At 38.4% G+C, this 19,324-nt stretch overlaps 1 protein-coding gene across 1 annotated transcript in view; it reads left to right on the forward strand.

Annotated features, from left to right (window-relative positions):
* Positions 1-13,595: 13,595 nt before the first annotated feature.
* Positions 13,596-19,324, forward strand: part of cygb2 (cytoglobin 2) — a 41,851-nt gene continuing 36,122 nt past the window's right edge. The window contains exon 1 of the mRNA XM_017437897.3: positions 13,596-14,225. Coding sequence (XP_017293386.1) covers positions 14,038-14,225 — 188 coding nt within the window. The 5' untranslated portion in view covers positions 13,596-14,037. The remainder of the gene's footprint in view (positions 14,226-19,324) is intronic.

A 19,324-nucleotide genomic window follows, 5' to 3' on the forward strand; every position in this document is an offset into this window, starting at 1 on the left:
CCTCTGACCACCACCAGTAGGCAAGGCTGGTGAAGTGTCTTGCCCAAGGACACAACGGCTGAGACTGTCAGAGCTGGGGCTCAAACCAGCAACCCTCCAGTTACAGGACGAACCCTTACCACCTGAGCCACTGCTAATACTCATGAGCTGATTTTAATTTACTGATTGGTTTAAAAGGAATGCAAGTAATTTTCATCATGTCAGTATTGTGAAGCACTTTGATGTCACTACAAAACATCAAATTACACAGAGTTAAATTAAAGACAGATACCAAGCATTCCATTATTAAAATAAGTAATCTAAAATAATAAAAAGAAAAACTTTTACTGTTTCTCCTTTGTGTTGTACGATGAGCAGCACAATTTGTAGAAATATTTCAAAGCTGTAGAGCTGGTAAATTCAGCTCACTTTGTAAACTCGGATTAATCTGAGTCACTCGCTAAAGTCATCCTTTCTCTTGAGTCACTTCAGTCATTCACGCTGTCAGGGTCACTTAACATGACTCTGGGAAGCACTAGAACTTATCAAATTGTAAAAATAAGCTTTGAATTATAAAAAGTGATAGACTTTTAAATAAAGTAACAAATACTCTCAAAGGGAGTAAAAAAATAATATCTGCTTAATTTTCTGCTGATACAAGGGTTATTTTATCCTCTTATTTGGGTCTGTGGACACTTGCTAAAGGATAATCTGATTGGTCAAAAGCTTCCTGGCTCATGAACAGGTCGCGGTCCCTGCTCTGGGGGACACAAATCTTGTTTCTCTGTGGGCACAGATCGTTCTGCTCCCACCCCTGAGATATTTGGTGAAAAAACCCAATCTCACTGAGACCTACCTGTGACTTGTGAAAGAGAATCTGTGGCCCGTTTGCCGATTCATGCAGTTGTGTTTTACTTGTGGTTGTGTAAGGGGGGAAAAATCCATATATTATATACGGTGTTTGTGGGAAGAAGACTGTATGGATCTCACATGATCAATAGAAAGTGGAGCAAAAAGTTAAGGCTTTTGTGACTTGTAGAAAAAGTTTTGTGTGCCTGCAATGAAAAATTATTTGGATGTATTTTGGAATGTATTTCCTCGTGAAATTGAAGCAAATGTCTGTGTAAGAGTTTCTTGATTTGTGATTCAGAGAACATAATTTGTGTACGTGTATTCGAAAATCTGCATGGTTGTAATTGTTATTTGTAGGGATGCAACAGTATGCCTACGGCACGATTTGGTACATACTTCAGTATGAGGGTCACGGCTCGTACCAGGTTCCTTAAGTTAGGAAAAAGAAACAAGAGCTAGTGTACAAACACAGAAAAACAAACCACCCTTGTTAGTGGGCAGGGCCTAAAGTACCTGGTCATGTACAGCAAAGTCAGAAAGTCATATTGTTCTGTGTTTTTTCATCCAATCTGAAACTGTAAAGAGTAACCCACAGACCATGTGTCAAACTAAACGTTTGATACACTTCAAAACATTGTCTCTTAAAATTATTACTAATAACATAAAATAAACCCAAGGACTGCTTGTTTCAATTAAGCCAATGGTGCCCAATCCTGAACAAGTTATACAAAGCAGAGTCAAAGCAGAGAAACATCTAAAACATGCAGGATAGAGGCCTTCCAGGACCAGGACTGGACACCACTGAAATAAACTAACTTGATTTTGAAGCAAAATAAAAAGTAACACAGAACTGAATAACATTTAACAGTGTGAAAATATAAAATAAATAAAATATGAAACACTCAAACTTGTCAGCTAGCTGAGTGCTAATGTGAGAAAATAAAGCTTGATAACAAGATTAACACTTCAAATGAGGTGTGCATGAATAAAACTATGCTTAAACTGATTATTGGGTGTAACAGAAATTACATTAGTATATACAGCTGGTGAACAGAGGAGTAGAAAAATAGTTAAGACATTTATTTAGTCTTCCATCCATCCATCCATCCATCCATCCATCCATCCATCCATTTTCTCTTTTGATCTGGGTCTTGAGGAGCTGGTCCCAATCTCCAGAGGTCACTGAACGAGGGGCAGGGTCACCAGTAATAATGTATTACCAAACTGTTTTCTTATTCTTTTTTATTATTATTATTACATTTATTTGTCATCCACATTAACCCTTTGACTAGTATTTTTTGTCTTCTTTCTAACTGACAGTTGATGTTGTTAAAAGACTCCAAAACAACATCATCACTATCATAATCAGTTCTTACTGTTTGATATTGACTAAATTGCATATTGCAAATGCAAACTTATGAAATGTTATAAAAAGAAAAATAATAACAATTATCGTCCCTCTTTTCATTTAGAAGACTCCTTCTGAAAGCTGCAGCTCACTGACCGACAGTCAGTGAGCTGCATGATTGTGCTGCAGCACCACAAACTGACCACTAGATAGAGGCAAAGTATTTTCAGCAGAACAACTGTTGTCATGGTTGAGTTTTGGAGTTGGCAAATAGTTCATTTCTAGCAGAAAGAAATGCGTCTCCAAGATGTCAGCTCCCCTTTTTCCTCTGTTTTTATACTCATTTAAAATACAGGGAAGATGTTAAGATATTGATTGTGTTTTTTTTATTAGTGCAAGTAATGAGTGTGCCTTATTTACATTAAACATACATTACCTCAGATATGCCTTCTGAAACAAAGAAGTAACAACAACTCTGTAATTCTTTGCAACTGTTTTGCAAATGATAATAAGCACATCTGAAATCTTATTTGTAATATTCTTATTTCACTTGTGTCGTCCTGCAGTAGACAGTAGATGGCAGCAGCTGTAAAAATTAAACTCAGCAGAGTTGGAGTCTAACAGAGGTCCAACTGTGCCATGCTGACAAACTCAGCAATGTTTTCACCAACCTTGTCCAAATGTGTGCTGAACCAATAATCTAGAAAACCACTACTATTGTTATTACTATTACTATTACTACCTAGTTTGCCTGTTAGCAAAAAAACCTCATGAAACACTGGATCGATTTGAATGAAACTTTTATACAAAGATTATTTGCTGTATATCTACAACTGATTAAACTTTGGAGCCACCCATATCCAAGATGGCTGCCATAGCTAATTAACATTAGACAATACAAAAACAGTCTATAATTCAGTCAATTTCATAGATATTGAAATTAAATTTGAAATGTTAGTAGCTGAGAGTCATCCTCAACATATACTCAGAGTACTATTCATTGCGCGACATCGTTGATTTAAACTTTGGCATTAACTGTGACAATCAACACTGTCTGTTAGCAAATTATCTCATGAAACACTGGACAGATTTTGCTGTAGCTTTCAGAAATCAAATACTGGATGTACATCTACAACTCATTGACATTTAGAGTCAACCCAATTCAAGGTGGCCGCCACAGCTAAGTGACCTTTGCCAACACAAAAATGGCTATAACTTACTCAAAATTACAGATGTCGTAGTTGCTCAGAATCATCCCCCAACACATACTCAGAGCATCAACACATCTTGCTGGATGTGGCTGTGGTGGCCATCTTGAATTAAAATTCTGTTGTAAAACAGGCCACACGCATTCCTTCAAGAATTGCCAGGCCTTCAGTTTTTTTTGCTGCTTTTAATAGCCTAATAATTTATTTGACTGTCAACCTTCCTATTTTAAAAAAAACTGATCAGCTGTTTAAGGTTGTTTAAACCTTAAACAGGTTTCATGATGGCAAACAATAAAGACAAACCAAGAGAAAGCATTGTTCAGATTAGGAAGGTTGAAACCAAAGACTACTACAAATATCTCAGTGGTGTGTTGGACTCTTGGTTAAAGAAAGGTTAATACGGATCTCACTGTTAAATGGGTCATAAAAGGATTGATTTATCTGTTTTATGTAGTTTTTATCATCTTTTTAATTGAAACATTTTTACCTTTTTAATTCTCTGTTGGTTTATTAGCCTGTCTGCGAAGGAAAAGAGCAATCTGAGCAGAACTGAAAACAAGATTACTGGAGGTCAGCAGAGAGACTGAGGTAACTGAGAAAGCAAGAACCACATCTTCCTATGATTTACCTCCTCCAAGGAGGTTGTGTTTTTGGTACCATTTGTTTTTTTCTTTGTTTGTTTGCCTGCGCGCAACATTACTCAAAAGGTTATGAATGGATTTTTATGAAATTATGAGGACACATGAAACATGGAACAAAGAAAGAGTGGTTAAATTTTGGTGGTGATCCGATCAAAGTTCAAGGTCAAAGGTCAAGGTCACAGATCAGCCTGTGCTCTAACTCTGCAGCTGTATAACAGGAGTGTCAAACTCTGCAGCTGGACACCTCATGGGTCAAGGGGGATCACTGTTGATTTTAAGGTTATGGGGTCAAAGGTCAACATCACAGCTGACCTGGTGCTCTAACTCTTCAGTAGTGTGATGCAGGAATGTCAAACTGCACAGCTGGACACCTCAGGGGTCAAAGATGATGCCTGTTGATTTCAAGGTTCATGGGGTCAAAGGTCAAGGTCACAGGTACTCCCTTTGTTAAAACCTTGTCTCTGCTCCTACATGTGACCCTTTTGTTTCCTCCACCAAGGATGTTCTGTTTCTGGTTGTGTCCGTTGGTTTGTTTATCTGTTTGTCAGCAAAGATCAGGTTAAAACTAATGAACAGATTTGGAGGAAATATTCAGGAAATACTGGGGTTGTCACAAACAACAATTGATTAAATTTTGGTGCTGATCCAGATTATGATTCGGATAGCACTATTTTTTAATCATGCTGTGGCCTTGGCGGAGGTTTGCTCTTTCTGAGTACTTCTAGTTTATTAACTCATTAATTGTTTATTTCAAACATTAAACCTCTTACCATATCACATTTTAAATTTCTTTCACTTGACATGTTAAAAAAGGAGGAGGCAGAAGTATAAACTTACCTATTCTGATCCCATTTTTGAATTTCCCTATGGGATCAATAAATGAAGTGTTTGTCTATTTATCACGTCTCAGTTTTCAGTTACTTCAACTTTTTGCACTATGTTCAAATCCTACAACTTCAACCCTGCATTTAGTATTTTCTTCTTGAAAACAACAGAAGAACAAAATAAAACGAATTTTCTTTGCCATGCCTTCAGCCCGACGTTACATTTTGCCCCAGATGAGAACCAATCACTATTCTAACTCCTTTATTCCATCTGCTATTAGGCTGTTAAACTTAGATTTTACTAATGTTAAATGGGTATCTTTAGTGACAAATAGACTTTATTGTTCATAATTATTACCCACTGGAAGTTGTAGCAATAATGGTTTTGCTTTCACATTAACCACTGAACAGAATTTAATGAAATGTTCAGAGAGTAATCACTGGATGGATGAACATCTACAACCTTTTAGAGTCAATTCAATTCCATGTTACAAATATTAAACTAAAACTTGATGCGGTAGAAGCTGAGAGTCTTTGGCAATGCATACTCTGAGCACTGACAGACAACATTTAAAACTCTGACATGAAAAGAGTTGGGCAATATGTATTCCTTCAAGGAATGCTAGTTCTTTATTTTTACATCATTCTGTCATTTATTTGGCCCCCTTTTTGACCATTTCAGATAAGCGTTGCACAGCCCTGCAGCTGTCATAAATTAGTACACTATGTATTTTTTTCTAAGTTTCATGTTACATACAGAACACTATAGGTTGTATGACAGATGCAAGATGTCAAACATACTTATTTCATGTTGCCTTGTAAAGCGACCGAGTGACACTGTTAGAAATCATCCAGTTTGCAAAAAGCAGAGACAGCTCTGTTGCTCGATTGTTGGCTTCTACAGTTGTCTCTGTGCCATAATAGACCTGTCACCAGCATCATCCTCCCATCCCCCTACTTTGGCTTTTGTCAAGAGAGCAATTTCTCAAAAATCACCATTTGTTTATTGTATTTTTGTGCATACATGAGGAATATCCAATGTGTCATTTTCAATACACCAGATGCAGACTGAATTGAGATAAATGTTTGACCTCTGTGAGTACTGTTCAGTTTTCTTCACAAGTAGAGATTGATTGCTCCCTTTACAGCTTCTCACTGCAATCTTCATCCTGAAAGAATGTTTTCTTTGTCACTGAGCTCTCCAATGAGTTGGCATTGCTATTCAGAAATTAATTTAAAAAATACAGAAATATTTTTTTAAATTATGCTTACTTGATAATATTACTATATTGATATTACCATTTGACTATTATTCTTTTGTTTTTACCACAATCTTTGATTCTCTATTCCTCCCATAATTAAAACAAAAAATCATCAAGATACATCAAACTGGAAACACAGCTCAGTTGGGAAAAGCAGAGCTGGCCTGTAGCTTAGGCAGTATAGGTTAATGCTAAGGGCATTGTCTCTCCAGGAGGTGACAGTGATGCAATGCCAAAAATGATGGAAGAAAAAGAAAGTGTAACTTTCATTATTCTTTTACTAAAACTAGTATGTTCTATTATTTCTTAATATGAAAAAATAAGCCCACATTACTTTAACTGCACAGGAAAGCCTATTAAATAACAATAATACTTTCCTAAGTATCCTTAGTGCCCCTTCTGTGCCTTCCACCTGAAAAGAGCCCAGTGATGCAGCATCAGAAAAGAAGGCTGCACAAATAGACCCTGAATGATAAGATACAAAGAAAGTCAGTTCAGAGAGGTCCATTTCAAGTTAAGAACAGCTTCACAGTCACTAAACAAAGAATAGACAAAGGTATCTTTCAGTTTTGCTGTATTTCTTTATCTCAACTTTATTCTACTTTTTGTTAACTGCTTTGATTGAGCGACTTATTTTCTTAAATAAAAAAATGTCAAAGACTAAGCTACTAAGTTTCTTGTGTGAGTGTATGCAAACTGGCAGTGGAATTTACTGCAATGCAACAGGGGCACCACCTAAGATTTTGCCTAGGGTGCCTAATTGGTTAGGGCCAGGACTGAAGAAAAGTGCTATGACTTTTAATAGCATTTCATTGTAGAGCAAAAACAAATAATATCTTAGCTCTTCCTGGGATGGCGCTCTTCTGGACAGAAATTGTGTTTATTTAACCGACTGAGACAGTTCTCACCCTTTAGCATTTGCAAATTTGATGGTGAACACAAATGAGCAAAGAGAACGTCTCCTGATGCTGCCCAGTTGAGATATACTTCCTTCCAGCCACCACAGCCACGGTCTGCGGTCTTTTTAAGTTCAGAGGTTTCTAAGTTTTGCTGGAACAGTTGTAAAGGTGGCAGAAAGAAAGACTGGCCGAGGCTGATTGACTGCACTGATTCTCACACACCTGAGCAGGGTGGCAATGGGTCCCATTTTTACAGTCTTTGGTATGATTGAACCCACTACCTCCCAGTTTCAGGGCAGACACTCTACTACTAGGCCACTGAGCAGCTGCTGCTCAGAGGAGCAGAAAAAGCTAAATGACTCCATTAAAGCTCACCTGCTTTTCCACATAAAAAACACCCACAACAACTTCGGACCAATCACACAATACTTGGCACAAACCCCTGTGCGATAAAGTTCGGCCTGGGCCTTGTGTCACAAAGAGGTGGACGAAGCTTCTGTGAAAACAAAAATGACACAATTTTCATCACCCGACTGCGTAAATGAGAGCCGACTTTGTGACTTCTCATGGAGTATGCAAAGGCGTTAATACCAACATTCCCTCCAAGCTCACCCCCTCTCTCGAAGATATTACGGATGATATTATCGATGAGAAAGTCAATCTGCAGTGACAGACAGAGGGACAGAGCCACTTGCATCCTCTGTGACTTCACCCACCTTGAAAACAAACTTTTTACAGCCCTCCCCTCAGCAAGGAGGCTATGCTGTAATTCGGTAAGAACATCCTGACTGAAAAACAGCCTCTACCTGGATGCAGGAAGAATGCTGAATCACTCCACCCCTCAAATACTGGAACATTTAACAAATGCTGCAATAACCCTGTTGTGAACTGTTGCTGCTGTACTTTTGGACTGTCACACAGATTAGTGCTTCTGTGCTGACCTTTAGTCCAACCATCTTTAGCCACTGGTAGGACTGGTTGACATCAGCCACCTTCTCAATCTGCCAGTGGTATATGCCGTGCAGAGGCCTATCTTGCCATGATTCATAGGCTTCTATCTCCTTTGGTCAGGCTAACATACCAGTGAGGTATCTGATGACTAGCAGGATATACATGTTAATGGCTTAGACTTTGTTCTTGCCATTCAGCTGGCTCTTCAGGACCTGACTTTCCCTTTGTAGGTTTTTGGTTGTAACTGACTTCCTTGCGGCCTCATCCTAGTTGCCATTTATCTGTGGGGTTTCAAGGTATTTGTAGATGTTCTGAACATCTGTAATGTTGCCTTCAGGTAGTTCAACCCCTTCAGTTGTGATCACCATGCCTATCTTGGATATCATGCAACCACATGTATCCAGTCCAAATAATATTTCAATGTACATGCTGTATATCCTGGTGAGTTGGATGAGTGTATCAATGTCTTGCTCATTTTTGGCATATAGGTTGATGTCATCCATGTAGAGGAGGTGACTGTTGGTTCCACTTTGGAACTGGTATCTGTAGCCAATCTTTGCAATGGTCTGGCTGAGAGGATTCAACCCTAAGCACAATAGCAACAGTAGACAGAGCATCACCTTGGTATTTGCCACACTTTACTTGTGTAAAGTGGGTTTCCTGCAGTCAATCTAGGCAGTGCACATAATTGTGTGGCTGGTTTTACAGTTCCAAGCAACTGTTTTGTTGACCAGTAGCTGGTGTTTGGTTGCTCTGATGATTGTGCCTCTTCCCTTCTGTGCCTTGCTCAGGTAGTGACCCATGTGCTTATTCATCTTAACAGCTATGATGCCTGACAGGAATATTCATTTTGTACAGAGGCAGGTGATTGACCAATAGTTGGATGGAATTGCCCTTTTCTGAGGATCCTTTATGATCACGACTGTCCAGCTTTGCAACCACTCAGGGTGGGTCTCTCCCATTGGTAGCTAGTTCATTTGTGCTGTTACGCATTCATGGAGAGGAGTCAGCGTCTTTAGCCAGTAGATGTGGATCATGTCCCTGATTCAATTCAGCTCTTCTGGGACTTTGCCTCGGCTGTCTGCCACTATGTAAGATGCTGATTTTTGCTGTTGCGATCAGATCTTAGATCCTGTAGCTATGGGTCATCATCATTTTGTGATGCCTCCCTCTCACATGTGCTTCTCCAGTATTTCTTCAGATTTGTGTTGTTGTAAACAAGGATGTCTGGGTTTTCCTACAGAGTTGTGGCCCTCACAAAATGATCTTGGAGAAGTGGGAGAAGATAGATGGATGAATTATTTTGTAGAGATAACTTTTTAAGTCAACAAGCCTTACATAGCTGACCAGTTTACGCTGAAGCTTTGCTGCTTCTTTCAGTGTGTTTCTGTGTTGTTGCTACTACACCTGAGCCAAGTCTAAAATGAGCAAGGATTTGCTAAAGGTAGTTTCTCACTGGATTGTAACTATTGGAGACTTGTTGGCCTTTCAAAATTATGAGGAAATTGTGAATAAATAGCAAGCATTTTATTGCTGTCTCAGTGAAGTCTAAGAATTTGCAATAGCTTTTTAGGTGGCCAAATTTTGAAAATCTAGATTTGTAGTAAATGTGCTGCATTGAACCAAATCTCAGAGGACAAAGTCACTGTATATTATGCCCAATATAGTGCTTTACAATTGTTTATATTCAATACAGGTGAGCCATTTAACCAGTACTTAGTCAAAACAAGTCTTGAGAATTCTGTAAATGTACTTTGTCAACTTTTCAAAAGAGCACACAGATCAAACTTTGCCCTGTAAGATACTATAAAAGACACAATAACATTTTTGTTTCATGGATAGTGCTTTATACAATGTCAACGTATTTTAATCCTTCACATATTTGCATGTATTTACCCACAAATCAAATGACATTAAATTCTATATATAACGGTATGTCTTATAAACACACCAATTGCTTTTAAGCACTTTTACAGGCACTTGAACTCAAATTTAAGGGATGATGTACAGTTTTAACATTTTAGTACCTGCTAGTAAATATTGCATAGTCTTTTTAGACTGACAGAACTGGCTAAGGGCTAGAAAACACTGGATGAGATTGCATGGCTTGCTGATCTTCCACTTGACAAAAAAGACTGCTCAATTGTCCACTACACTATGCAAGATTTTTTTTTTTCTTTAATGCCATTGCTGTCTGCTCTATTAGAGATGCGGGGGGAAAGTGCTTTCCATCACACAAAAAAAGCTTCTGGTTTTATCTTCTGCTGTATCGACTTCCATCATAATTTTAACCTTTATGTGACGACATAGCAGTAGAATTTAAAAAAGCTTTATAAAAAGCTCTGAACATAAGCATGGACTTTATTTGTAACCAGAAGTTGCCACAGTAATAACTGGGGTTGTTATATGGTATTAAAGTCTTTCTTCTTGTGCAGTCTCCCATACCATGTTAGATTGTGAAATCAGACAATTCCTGGAAGGTGTTACAGTGTTTACAAATGTGGAAACGTGTGGCTTCAGAAGCCTTTACGAAGATGGAAATGAAGATGTGGTAAGGGCTTTCCTGAGAGTCTTTTAATGTTGAAAGTTATTGATCCTCAGGAACTTTGAAAAACTACTTTGCTGGTGCAGCCAAGGTTGCTTCAGTTGAACTGAAGGTGTGTTTGCCAAAACTCAGGATGGAATCAGGGACCTTCAGATATTCAGTCTAATGCGCTCCTGACTGAACTATTGCAGTTCGCAAGATGGGTGCTAGTTTTCTAACAACACATTTTCCCACTAATGTATGTTTGTGGGATAGCTTACTGCACCAGAGTTTTGTCTTTTTAGTTGGTGGTAAGTTTGTTCATTTGCATGTTGTCCATCATCGTTTGACTGCTTTTTGCTCACAACACATCCCACAGTTTTATGAATCATGACTGACTCTGTTCCACAAAAATGATTCCTTGTTTACATCAACAATCGTAATCTATCATGAAAAGAGAACTGCTATTGAAACCAGGTCACTTGGTTTTATTAAACCCAGTACGGTTTTAATAATCGACAGATGTCAATTTACTCCTATTCAGAAGAATCACCATACTCTCACTAAATATTATGTGTGGGTCATTTTCTCCTGGAGCACATGTGGTTTTTACGCAAAGCCAAATTAAAATGTTGTTACCAAAATGCCCTGACAGATGACCTATTCTGTTCCAAGATAAAGATACTTTTCTTACATGAACAACCTGAAATCTAAGAGATAAGAGTTTTTTTATAGCAGCATAATGTGTTTTTTTTTTATTCCAATAACAAGTTTGAGCATCAGAATTAAATTTTATAATCAACTTTATGCATTACAGGACAGCAACATATTGGATGGCAAATGTGGAGAAACTTTCAAGCTAATTCCCCACCCATTTCCTAGAAGTTCTCTAGTGGTTAAATGTGCAATTGTCTTTTTTAAACATCAAGAACTGATACCAAGTGTTAGGTTGTTTACTGCAATGTTAAAGCCTAGTTCTCTGCAAAAGAGATGGAACAGCATCGACTGAACGGAACGTCCTTGTTGAAAATTATAATGTTCACAACCCACCGGTGGATGGTGTTTCAGAATTTCAAAGGTTGCCCTAAGAAGTGCTGCATTAAGTTGCCAGACTGAGTTGACCAAATTTAAAATAGTTTCTGAAGGGCTATGAAAGAGTTTTTTCTGAAAGACAACAATGAGAATTTTCAGGGTTCCATGGTATAATGGTTAGCACTCTGTGCTCTGAATCCAAATCTCAGTAGAACCTTTCATAATGATCCAGTACACCATTAATTAAGTGTACATGAAAACGAGTATATCTGAAGGAGTATTTTTCAGAATGATTAGTACTTTGAATCTTGCAATCTGACTTTAAGTCATGACCTTAATTCATGTCATCATGCACATGTTCAAGAGAAAGTTAAAAAAATAAAATAAAAGACTTCTTATTACTATTAGGTTTACAGGTCTTTGTCAAAGGTGAGTAACAGAAGACTCTGGACAGTTTTGCAAAAGGTAAGTGAGCTTTATTTACAGTGCCGGTTGGTGCCATGTACAGGATCTGGAGGAGAGAGAGATGAACAGGTAAGTTTGGGATCTTTGCTAAAGGTAGGCTGGTTGCAGGTAAGTTAGTTAGGTCTTACAGGTAGCAGGTAGCAGTAGCAGTAGCTCCGAGGTGGAGGTCAGGTTTCCAGGTAAGGATAGGTCCTTGATGGTTCCAGGTAAGTACATCCACAGGTGGACAGGAAACAGACAAGCGTAGGTAGGTAGCAGGATTGGCGGCTCTCAGGTAAAAGGACTCACAGGTACGTAGGAGGCAGACTCGGATGGCAGCTTGGAGACAAAGGTGAACAGAACCAGGAACTCATAGGCAATTGATGCATCAGCATTGGTCTGTTCCTCCAAACTGCCTTAAGAATGCTTGTGAGGCTGATCCTAATCTGGAGCAGCTGTGAGTCATCAGGAGGCCGGCCAATCAGGAAGTCAGGAGACACACCAGTTAGCAGGATGGCAGATTGCCACAAGAACAGCTTTTTGCGGTTCCATGGTGTAATTGGTAGCACTGTGGACTTTTAATTCAGTCACCTAAGTTTCAGGTCTTGGTGAAAATTTATTTGGCTCTCATTTATGAATTTATGTATACATGAAAACATTATTACAAAACAATTAACTTCTCGCAAAGAAGCTCAAAGACACGTCAGTAAATTGAAGAGTCGAAAGACATGACTCAACATGGTTGTCTTAGGATCTTGTTGTCTTAACCCTCCCGTGGCCTTCAGGTCAGTCAAATTGACCCTAAGTTCCAAACATCTCATTTTTATGTAAAATATGATTTTTTTTCTGTTGTATTGTTGTAATGGTATAATATAAATTTTGTTTTATGTTTATGTTTTTCACTTCTTTTAGGGTTAAATAAAGTTTGTATTCATTCATTAATTTATTTATTCAAACAGGTTCATGATGGCTGCCACAGCTAATGGCTTCTAGCAAACACAAACATGACCATAACTCAGCCATTTTTACAAATATTGAGCTAAAGTTTGGTTTGGAACTAGCATCTTCAACACATCACACAAGATATTTGTTTAAAACTTTGGCTTGCAAAGTGGCGGGCAATGTGCATATCTTTAAGGTATACTTTCATTTAGAGCTATTTTTTACACTTCTGCATTGGCTCTCTTTTGGAAGTAGCTTTGTAATACATGGCAGGGGGTTTGGAGGTTAAATTGAGGCAAGAAGAGCAGTAATTCTTCATTATCAATCACCAAAGGAGTAAACAGTAGTTTTTGATTAAAAGATCTGTACACCCATGTTGTTGTAAGAAATGTATATATACTTGTTTTTCTAACACTGAACCAACACTACAGCTTCAACCACAAGCTCTAAAGTTGTCCTTGTATTGCTTTTCATGTTTCTAAAACAAACAGATCTGCATATTTAGATTAATTTTCACCGGTTGGTTTTGTTAGTATGCATGCTCAAGCATATTAATATGTGTGTTGGGAGAGTGTTGTCAGAGACCCTTAACACTCCCTCTCTCCTCTACTTTTTCATTTCCAGTTTTCCCCACCCCTCTGTCTCACAGTGTTTTCCTCCCGACCCTGCTCTCATTCCATCAGGTCCTCCCAACACTCAGTCTCTCATCTCCTTCACCGGAGCGAGAGGATCAGAGGGAGAGGAGAAGTGACGGGAGAGCAACATCAGCATCACTGACAGGCATCTCCCTCACTGAGGGACAGAAGGAGAGAGGAAAGAGAAGTGGGGAGAAGAGGGTCTGAAGAATAAGTGACAAAAAGAAGTTAGGACCGGTGAGGGGGAGTTGGGAGTCAGAGCTGGAAGATCAGGAGCTTCTTCCTTCCTTTTTCTTTTCTTGGCTGTGAGCACTGCCTGGCTCCTCTCTTCTTCCTCTCCCCTGCTCCTCCTTGTCTTCTCTGCTCCTCTTCTCCTCCCGACTCTCCTCCCAGCTCCGCCGTGGGGTCTCAGCTCTCCATCTCCCTCCCCCCCTCCCTGTCTCCCTACCTCCCCCGGGCGCTGCTGGGAGCCTCCAGGCTGCTGCGCCGCAGGAGGATGTCTCGCAGGGAGTCTCCACCACTGCCTCCGCCACCTCCACAGCTGCTGGGAGGGCAAAGTGGGGAGTGTGAGGATCGTCCAGAGCGAGCTGAGCCGCTGTCTGACGCTGAGAGGGAGATCATCCAGGACACATGGGGACATGTCTACAAGAACTGTGAGGATGTGGGAGTTTCTGTGCTCATAAGGTGAGTTTTGTTAAATAGTTTAATGTCTCAAAAATCAAGATCTTTTGATGCTAAAGTTAAAGGTTGTAAGTTTTTATTTACTTCAGGCTCTGTGCTCACAAGTTCTTGCTGTAAATCTCAGCATCGCTTGTCAGATACAGAAATATTGAGTTTTATTTGAAAAACAACAGCATTTACAACACAAACAAATTTCGTGAATTTGATGTGCTTGATTTCATGATAGAAAAAGAACAACATGAAGATCAAGTATGATTTATTGAAGACAATACCCTAAAAACAGAGAAACTAAGCAGAATATAATGATCTATAGCTGTAATTAATAACTAAAAAAATGTAAAGAAATTTTAAAGACCTTGTAAATTTGAGGTTTACTTTTGCAATAACCTAATCTGACAAAATGCTGACATTTAGCTGTATAATTTGTCTAAACAGTGTAAAAACAACCAAGAAGAAAATAAAAGCTAAAGTTGCTGCCAGTGGCTCATTAGGGTCAGCATGGAAACAACACACCTGTCTCTATCACTCCTAATAATACAGGCAGACATAAACAGAGTAGCAATTAAGCCTCAACAAAAAGTTACAGTGTGAAAACTGGAAGTCAATATAAAAAAATTAGTAACTTATAAATGAGTGAAGTTTTGGGTTGTCAATATTTCTGTGTCCACAATGCTTATGTAGGAGATAAAATAAGTTTAAAAGACTCTTGCAGTTTTGAAGAGCAAACCCTTCCTTGCCTTTTAGTTAAAACCTCAGAAGCAATAGAAAGGTTTGTGCCAGAGGTTCCAGTGTGCACACAAGTCTTAGAAATGTCGGAAAAATGCAGACCACTTCATCTGGTGATTTAAATACCAATAAATAATTTCATAATCTCTCTCTCCATGGCTCTCAGCAAAGACAAGTTTTGCCATGTGTACTCTCCTCCTAAAAGTTAAAAAGCCCTTTGGCCACTCCCATGAATTGTTTTGGTACACAGCTACTGAACAACCACAAATAAATTCTGCAACCTGACTGAACAATGCCACGGCTGACCGACCCACAGATGATCAGAGCCATCGGTCTGCCTGGGGCAAGCCTTAGCAGAAGAAACATTACCAAGGAAATGAATTTTAATCGTTCCACCACTATGCCTCTGAATCAACACTGTACAACCCTTTAGGGAATTGTACAAATTGGGTTGATTTGCAAAGCATGTTTATAAATTAGTGTCATACCCTTTGGAAATACAGAAAGTGTTGCAGTCATGGCTGAAATGAGCAGTCATTTCTCAGCAGAATATCACACTTTAAAGAACAGCTGTACTTTTATGGGTTTTATCCAGTTTATTACTGTATTTCATAATAATTGAAACTGATAGTGAAACTGATTTAGCAAAAAAAAGAAAATTACGATGAGAGATAATGTGACATACAGACTATACAAAATAAAAGAGGAACATGTCATGATCTGAGTGTCAAGATTTTGTTTGTGGTCTTTGATCATTTTGTTTTTTTATGTGTTTGAGTTTGGGTAATAGTTTTAATTCAGTTCAGCCATGTTTCTAGTTTTGCTCTTGCAATTCTTGATGGTGTTGATGTTTTTTATTTCTCCATGTTTCCACCTCCTCATTTTACCACCTGTTTCATATTCTCAATCAGCTCACCTGTTTCCACTCTCCCAGTATATAGACATGTTTTTTTATAGCTTCTGGTCAGAACATTTGTTGGATTTGTGCAGTGTTGTCTAGGTATGCTTTGGTTCATATTCTCTTCCTGTTATCTTCCTGTTTAGTTCTAAAAGTTTTAGTTTCGGCTCCACAGCACACCTCTTGCATATCTGCGTTTGGGTATTTTGAACTACTGATGGGATTTAAGAGCCTTGTCTGGAATCCAATTCATTTGCCTCTGCTCACCGAAACCCTGCAGCACTCAAAGAGCTCCTGCAGATTAATTTCAGAGCTGACGAAGAGCCGTCGTTTAATTTATTTGTGAAAGAACTAAAGCCTAAAGTCTGGTCTGGAAGAAATAACTATGTCAAAATTAAAGGTCTAGCATTTCTTGGCTGCCTTTCATGCTAGTTTTAATCTAAGATCATTTAGTGATGAAAAGAGATGTAATTATAGCTATTTTGATCACACCTTGTATATGATAATATAAACAGACTCATGCAAAATCTTGTGATATGTGTTATCTCTTGAAGTATGTATTGAGGATGACTTTCTGCTACCTCCCCAAATTTTAGCTAAATATCTGTAAAATTGTCAGAATTTTTGTTTTGGCTAATTATTACTTTTTGAAAGTTTCATTAAAATCTGTCCAATGGTTCATAAGATATTTTTCTAGAAGACAGACAAACATACATATGCATAGGAATAAGGTAAACTATAATACAAGGGGAAAAAGACAAAGAAAACCTTTTTGTTGTTGTTGTTGTTGTTCTTGATCAAAATGACAAGATACAGTATGCATCTTCACTTGTGCAGGCTCAAACACAAGTTTGGGTCAAAGTTTTGGATACAGAACAGTTGACTTTTAACCTAAAAACACAATCGTAGAACTTGTGAAGATGAGACTTACTCTCAGTATTTATTATTTTACTTTATTTCATTTGCCATTGTTTTTATAGCCACACTTTGGTAGACTGCCAACAAGGTTTTAATAAAGATTATGGTCAAAAACAGAGTACAGATTCCTGCATAGTTGTACACTTGTATTGCTCATGATAGATTTTCTTCAGATAATGCAAAACTGGGTGACACAGTGGTGAAGTGGTTAGTACTGTCACCTCACAGCAAGAGAGTCGCAGGTTCACTTCATTTGAATATCTCAATATTGTATAAATATTGTATTGACCAAAATGTCTACGCCTCTGTCATTGGTCATCATAAGATGATCTTAGTTAGATGATTCTAGGCTTTAAAACTGGTTTGTTTTAAACATACAGTGAGATCAGCTGACCATTCAAAGCAGGCTGGACCACTGCTGGGGCGCCTTCAGGCAGAAAGATATAAGGTACTGCAGCAATGTAACAAGGATAAAAAAAAATACTTCTTTTTAAATAAAACATTTGGGAACATACAGTATTTTCTGTGCTGGTGCACATATATTTGAGAACATGACTTTTCAGCAGAATATGTCAGACAACACAAAGTTTCTACTTTCTTTAAGGCCTCTTAGTTCTGAGAAGATGTTACTCAGTGAACTGTTCAGATTAGCAGCTTAGATGAGTTGATTGATCTGTAACCATGAAGAGAGCTTAGCCCAAACAGCTGTGCTGTCAGCTGCACCGAGCAGCACCCATCATTACATCCACCCCCTGCCACAGAGGACCTCTGTGTTAGACTTTAAGGCAATGAAAATACACTTTAAATGTATTACAACAGCTGTTTCTGTAGCTACAGGCACCCTTTTATGTCTTGCTTGTGCTCCTTTTAATACAAAAAACTAATTTATGATAAATGTTTCCTCACTTGTATGTTTGCCGTGCTGCCTGAGTGATTTTGGCTGGAACTTCTTTGATTTCTTAACATCACAATAAAAAGTGAAGAGCTTGCATTCCTTGAGGGAATGCATATGGCATGAGTTTAAATTCAAGCTCTTCTTTTATGAAAAAAATGATGGCGTTATAGCTGTTTGGGTCAAACCTTAAAAATGACATAATGAGCAATCCCACCCAATATTGTTAAATCAGTTAGCCTTCAGAATATGTGCTGTGAATGACTGATTGGGCTAAGGTTGATTAGCTGTGACAGCCATCTTGAATCAGGTTTACTCCAAAAGTGAGTCAGTAGTAAAAGCATATTCAATCATGAGCTTCTGAGCTTGATTCAATTCTGTGTCATGGTTCATGAGATATTTTGCTAACAGACAGGGTTGACTCTAGTAGTTAATACCAGAGTTTTAGGCAACGATGTTGTGTAATGCGTAGCGATCAGTTAGTGTTGGGATGATTTTCAGTTGACACTATACCAAAGTTTAGCTCAATATGTTTTATGAACTCAGTTGGCTGTGGCAGCCATCTTGAATTAAGAGGACTTCAAAAGTTCATTTGTAGATATACATCTAGTGATTACTTTGTGAGAGGTTCATTCAAATCTGTCCAGTGGTGCATGAGATATTTTGCTAACACGACAAACAGACAAACACAGGCAAAAACATTATTGCCCACGTTTTAGTTTATTGGGTAATAACCTGAGCTCCCAGTGTGCTGTAAGATACGAACACACAAAACAAATGAGCAATTTGAACAAGGACGTCACTGATATAGAGCAGAACCAAAATGGAGAGTATGAAGGAGGAAAAATAAACATTTTACTGCCTCATTTGTCAGACACCTGGCAAATACGGTGGGTGATAATGTAGTGCTGAAGCTGGTGTGTTGGCTGACTCCACCACCTCTCTGACTGACTTTCAGATGTTGTGGGCAGAGAGAGACTGCAGACACGTGTAGCTCTGATTCTATTCAAGGCTTTTCAGCTTTGCTGCAATAAAGACTGCTGCAGGAACCGACAGATTCCAAACACAGCACTCAAACAGGTTTCTCTTCAGCTATCATTAATTCCAGCAGCAAGGTGTTCATCCTATTTCTTTGTTTGGATGTTGGCAGTAAATCTGAGTTACCTTCTGATCTCTGTGTTTTCTTTGAATTTGATGTGTTGTCCTTTTGCTTTTATATCACTGTCTTTTATTTCTTCATTTTTTTTCTGTACTCATCTCATACTGGATCCAACCTCTTTACCCTCTTTTTTCAGTAGCATCCTCCCCAATTTAACAAAAGTGATGTTCTGTCAAATAGTTACCAATAGTTAGTACATCATCAGCTGTGATATCAGTCAAGCTTTATTACTAACAAGCATAATAAGCAAATTTTAAGAAATACTTATGGTATTTGGCAGGGGCGTCACTAGGTTTTAAGGACAAGGGGGGCTTAGCCCACAGGAGATGCACAGGATGTGAGCAAACGTAGTGGGCGAGAACAAAATTCTCAAATAGCTAACAAAACCTGAGTTGCTTTTCCACATTTTTGGACACATTTAACAGATACCTTACTGTGTAAACGTTTTAAGCAACCATTTATATTTTTATTCAGAACATCAACAAACAGGAAATATGTTTACAGTTTTA

This window comes from Kryptolebias marmoratus, linkage group LG3 (assembly GCF_001649575.2).
Source record: "Kryptolebias marmoratus isolate JLee-2015 linkage group LG3, ASM164957v2, whole genome shotgun sequence".
Taxonomy (NCBI): domain Eukaryota; kingdom Metazoa; phylum Chordata; class Actinopteri; order Cyprinodontiformes; family Rivulidae; genus Kryptolebias; species Kryptolebias marmoratus.